This window comes from Spinacia oleracea, chromosome 4 (genome assembly GCF_020520425.1).
Source record: "Spinacia oleracea cultivar Varoflay chromosome 4, BTI_SOV_V1, whole genome shotgun sequence".
In the NCBI taxonomy this organism is placed as follows: domain Eukaryota; kingdom Viridiplantae; phylum Streptophyta; class Magnoliopsida; order Caryophyllales; family Amaranthaceae; genus Spinacia; species Spinacia oleracea.
Window position 1 is genome coordinate 122,300,300 of NC_079490.1, and position 5,318 is coordinate 122,305,617.

The 5,318-nt window shown below is 38.5% G+C and overlaps 2 protein-coding genes across 2 annotated transcripts; both read right to left on the reverse strand.

Moving 5' to 3' along the window:
• Nucleotides 1–286: 286 nt before the first annotated feature.
• Nucleotides 287–2,956, reverse strand: LOC130471842 (uncharacterized). The gene is made up of 9 exons (XM_056842168.1): nt 2,606–2,956; nt 2,228–2,503; nt 1,916–2,128; nt 1,483–1,829; nt 1,193–1,396; nt 993–1,100; nt 834–915; nt 649–750; nt 287–543 (listed from the first exon to the last, which is right to left on the reverse strand). The coding sequence occupies exons 1-9, from the start codon at nt 2,954–2,956 to the stop codon at nt 445–447; spliced, it is 1,782 nt and encodes a 593-aa protein (XP_056698146.1). The 3' UTR covers nt 287–444.
• A 578-nt stretch (nt 2,957–3,534) lies between these two features.
• On the reverse strand, nt 3,535–4,210 carry LOC130471843 (uncharacterized). Its single transcript, XM_056842169.1, has 2 exons — nt 3,884–4,210; nt 3,535–3,789 (listed from the first exon to the last, which is right to left on the reverse strand). Exons 1-2 carry the CDS (start codon nt 4,175–4,177, stop codon nt 3,535–3,537), a joined length of 549 nt encoding a protein of 182 aa, XP_056698147.1. The 5' UTR covers nt 4,178–4,210.
• Between the last annotated feature and the right edge of the window lie 1,108 nt (nt 4,211–5,318).

Sequence of the window (5,318 nt, forward strand, 5' to 3'; positions counted from 1 at the left end):
ATGTAATAAGAATCAAATGAGTCCTTAGGTTCTTTAGTTCAAAGTTGGGAGCGGAAATGTCATTTTAGCTCTAAACATGACTTATAACGACCTAATGAGCCTTAAATGTGCATAAATAGATTCGAATGAGTTTTAGAAAGTTAAAACTATGTATATTAGACATGTAATAAGAATCAAATGAGTCCTTAGGTTCTTTAGTTCAAAGTTGGGAGCGGAAATGTTATTTTAGCTCTAAACAGAAGCAAACAGAGGAGAAACACACAGATGGAAGTGAAATTCTAAAGACCACCAGATCAGAATTCACATGCAACAGCAGCAAGACCAGCAGATTAGTATTCAAAGCAATAAATTAGCAAATCCAGCAGACTTGTAATTATGGAAAAATTAAAGAACTTTACCAAATCCATGAAGATATAAACGCTTCCATCTTTGTGTCTAAACAACCTAAGTAAATAAATACTCGGTTGTAAAAAACTTAGCCCATTGCTCACGAACCACATCTATTTCCTCATCGGTATAAGGCGCATTTCTTGGAGTGTAAGCCTGAAATAAGTAACATGATAAGTAATGCTACTTGTAAATTAAGAATTCTACTACGTAAAAGTACTAGTATTAGTAGTTCAACTAACATATGGTAAAAGAACGAACATTGTCTAACCGCTCATCAGTGTTATGGTGTAACGTGACTATTTCATGCATGAACTTCATAACGTAATAGCCACACTCGCGGGCGCCGACTTGTTGAGCACACTGATTTGGAGATAAATCATAAATTATATATCCAAGTAGTTACCCAAAAAAAAAAGTAAAGCTAATTAGTAAGCATGATATACCTTTACATGGAAGCCTTTCAACCCCTGCATAGTCGCTCTATTCGGACAAATCCCATCATTAAACTTGTACACTTGGTATGCCCTGGAAGTTGAGTAAAACTTCATGAATCTGATTCGGCACGAAAAGAAATAACTTAAAAAGAATTGAAAGTAACTTACAAACACAAGATTCCCCATGCACTATTTTCTCGGTTGGAACCTATCGCAGAGTCGAAAATATACGCACAACCTCTACGTAGGTCTAACACGTACAAAATCCAATGATTTCTGCATTATATATAAATGTTATTGCAACCTTATGCATGAAAATAACAATAACATAGCTATTTACCAAATATCGATCAATCTCTAACACTTACTCTTGATGGTATGGGATCAAAAACCACTTGGTAATGTTAGGATCACCCTTCTTCTCCTTTTCAATTTCAGCATTGAAAACTACTTTCAAATACATTGATGCAGCCTGAGGGTTGGCCTTGATTCTAGAGCTTGACATTGCCTCGGGACAAACAAACCCAATCTGAGAGTTGTCAAATGCAAAGGTGTGTTCGTGGAATAAACACCTACAAAGTAAATGTATAATGCAAAAATTTCAAAAACTATTATAGTTGACAAAACCAAAAACAAAAATATCGATGGAAAAGTTTACATCATATAGACTTGGATCACTGAAATGTTGAGGCACGCCCCTCTAAGGAACTCTTCAACGTCAACCTCATTTACATAAGTTTGTCGATCTTCGTCATAATGCCAAACCGAAGCGGGCAATGGGATTGAAGTATTTTTATATACATCACCGGGCGCCGTATTGATGATAAACTTCAAATAATTGCATGATGGGCCAAGACCTTGAATTGTGTCGTCTGCCAAATTTTGCTTCTTACTTTTGGCGGCTGATTCTTCAGTTTTACGATCACAACTACCTACCATCTCTTTGGCCGTCTTAGAGTTCTTCGACTTCGATTTCGACTCCAACTTATTTGAGCATGAATTTTCCTGTAACAATAATGTTAAGCTAGCATGAAAAGTTCAGTTTTGATTTCAGTGTTGAAGCACAGGGGAGTGGGAAGCATATGGTTTACCTTGGCCGTTAACTTCAGTGTTGTCTTCTCTTTGGACCCTAAATCAAGTGTTGCCTTCTCTTTGACAATTAATTCTGTTGTCTTATCTTTGACAACTAATTCTGTTGTCTTCTCTTTGACAATTAATTCGTTTTTCTTCTCTTTGGAGCTACCAACCACCTCTTCAAAAATCTGACTCCTGGACTTCTTTGTTGGGCGTGGAGTAGAGTACTCCTAAACAGAGGTAGAAACCAAAGGAGTTCAAGGCTCTGAATCTAATTCTAAACAGATGCATAACGCAATGAATGACAATTAATAATAAAAAAGTTATACCTCGTCTTCTTCGAAAATCACCAAGTGAATTGGCCATTGCACAAAACTAGCAAGAGCCCTGCCTAAGTTATTGAATCCATCTCCAGTAGGTACCGGAAGAGTGTCATCATCATGTCCGTCGTAAATACAATCAACTTGGACCTTATAATGACTAGGCTTCATCGATCTAAAGTGTTGGTGCAACGAACCATCCAATGGGTACGCCATACCATCTGCCACTATCACTTTGTTACCCAAAACTTTATCCTCAAGGGCAAGACGACATGGAGTTATGGCCTTCACAAATAAATTTACAAAATTTCAGAAATCACTACAAAGTACAATATTAAAAACCTAGCTAGGGGTGTTTTGAGTGTATGCACTATAGAGAATATATACCTTCAGCTCGCGTGGTTGCTGCGATGAACTCGGACAACAGGTTACGAGTGCACGGTTAACATCAAACTCATCACTTACAAGAGCAGAATCAAGTGCGGGGGTAGAGAGGGTGTGTAGTTGACCGGTTGCTTTCAATGTGGCTAGTTGGTTTTGGAGGGCCTCCGCCACCTTTCTCTCTAATTGATCTTCAAACTCCCTTCTCACCGAAGCTCTGATTGATTCGATAGCCTCCGGTGATGGTTCAATATGGCCACATCTACTACTTCGGTCTATTGGACCGAAAGCAACTTTGTAACCGACATTAACTCCACCTGTTGCCTTGACACGCCCACGGTGATCCTTTTTTCCCATAGCTTTGGTGAGGGCATCTTCTCCCTGGGTGAATGAAATATTTCCTTTTCCCTCTTCTTCTATGTACTCCAACTATAAGAATGAGGAAAGTAAAAATTAGATGGTATACATGATGGAAAGGAGAAGCAATCTTAGCAATAGAACTAGGAATTAGGAAAGAAAAGGATATAGAACGTAAAATTTCATATGCACTTACAGCCATCTTAGCAATATTTACGGCTTCTTTATCATTCGGGTCAACTTCCCACTTTCCCTCTTTGTTTTTAACTTGATGAGCCAAGATCCACTCTACTGATCTAAACTTCTTAAATCTATCTGGCGCTGTGGTGAGTGATGAGGTCACTGAGGAGGAGCCACTTGAGAGGGTTAAAGCTGCCTCTGGCGGTAGTCGCCCATCATTTATCCACTCTGGTCTCTTTCTAACATAACCCTTTTGGCCTGTGCGATGTGGGTGCTTGTTTTGTAATGCACTTTTACTTGCTTTTTCTCTACGAACCTGTCAAAAAACACATAAAGAACATGTCGAACATTTAAAGATGGCAACAACAAACTAATCATATAATTATATAAAAAAATATCTAGCAAAGTAAATTCATTATTACAAACATCTCCGGCTTGTTTCGTTCTATCACAAATGTTTTCCAATCATCCTCTGTGATTTGATGGTAGATGTCCCAAGGCATGTCATTTGTCTGATGTTTCGGCATTTTTTCTTTCTTAGTTATCCAACGCCGCGTTAACCTGGACTTGAAAGCTCCAAAGCGTTTCGCCACACACATATGAAAATATTTTTCTCTCCTTTTAGCCGGATCATCAATAATGTGGAACAGAAGCTGTTAATTTTATGGATAAGAGATTGTTAGAAACGTATGCTACACAAATAGATAATCTAGGAGAATACAAATCAAGTTTTTATTCAATGTTTACCTTGGTCTCCTCCCAAAACCCCTTCTTTGTGTGTTCATCTAACGTTGAATATTCTTTCACATTAATGTTAATTCTAGCAGCACAAGACCCAACTTGCTTCCCGTATTCTCCTGACCATTCTCCATCGGGGATTCCATATTGATTATACTGAAGATGCATAGGCTTTTTGGCTTGAACTCCTTTTGACGGACCACGGAATTTGGTCTTTTTACTAGTGTTGGTACCTTGTGATTCCCCCGTAGGATGACTAGCTCCATCAATTCCCTGTATTTCATTATCACGATGATCATCCATGGTAGCTACGGTCCTGCAACAAAGAAAAGAGAGCAATACTTAGTAAAGGGAGCAATACTTAGAAAAGAGAGCAAAATGCTACAATTGGCCATTTACAAAGCTATACCTAAAATAATGGCCTTATGGTATTACACCTAACATGCAAAATAATCCCAAATCAAACCTCACCTAAAAAAACAACCCAAAAAAAAATCATAACTCACCAGTTCTACGCACTGATCTGCACAGCTCAGATCAGAACTGTGCAGATCAATGCACAGAACTGATCAGAACTGACCAGTTTTGTGCACTGATCTGCACAGTTCTGATCTGAACTGTGCAGATCAATGCACAGAACTGATCAGAACTGACCAGTTTTGTGCACTGATCTGCACAGTTCTGATCTGAGCTGTGCAGATCAATGCACAGAACTGATCAGAACTGACCAGTTCTGTGCACTGATCTGCACAGTTCTGATCTGAGCTGTGCAGATCAGTGCACAGAACTGATCAGAACTGACCAGTTCTGTGCACTGATCTGCACAGTTCTGATCTGAGCTGTGCAGATCAGTGCACAGAACTGATCAGAACCGTGCACTGATCTGCACAGTTCTGATCTGAGCTGTGCAGATCAGTGCACATAACTGCACAGTTCTGATCAGTGCATATTCCTTGTGCTACTTGCAGTTCTCGTGGATTGATAAAATGCAATATATGTCAAGGTGGCGGCTCTCTTCTTGCTCGCAATATTGCAACCATCAAATGGTAAGAGTTGCATTTTGTTATACTGTGGGATATGTTACCAATCTTAATTAGTTATTCTCTCTCTGTATTCCCATATTAATCTGTTCCACAAGTTTCTTATCTATTAATTTGAGGAGTTTTTTTTTTCTTTTTTTCTTTTTGTGACACTGCTCTTGAAGAATTGGAGAAGCTTATAAATAGTTATTTAGTTGTGGTTAGCAAAATGAAGTCATGGGCAAGTAGACAACGGGTAGGTTGTGTATACATTATGTCTTGTTTTTTTATATTAAGGGCAAAATGCTACAATTGGCCATTTACAAAGCTATACCTAAAATAATGGCCTTATGGTATTACACCTAACATGCAAAACAATCCCAAATCAAACCTCACCTAAAAAAACAACCCAAAAAAAAAATCAT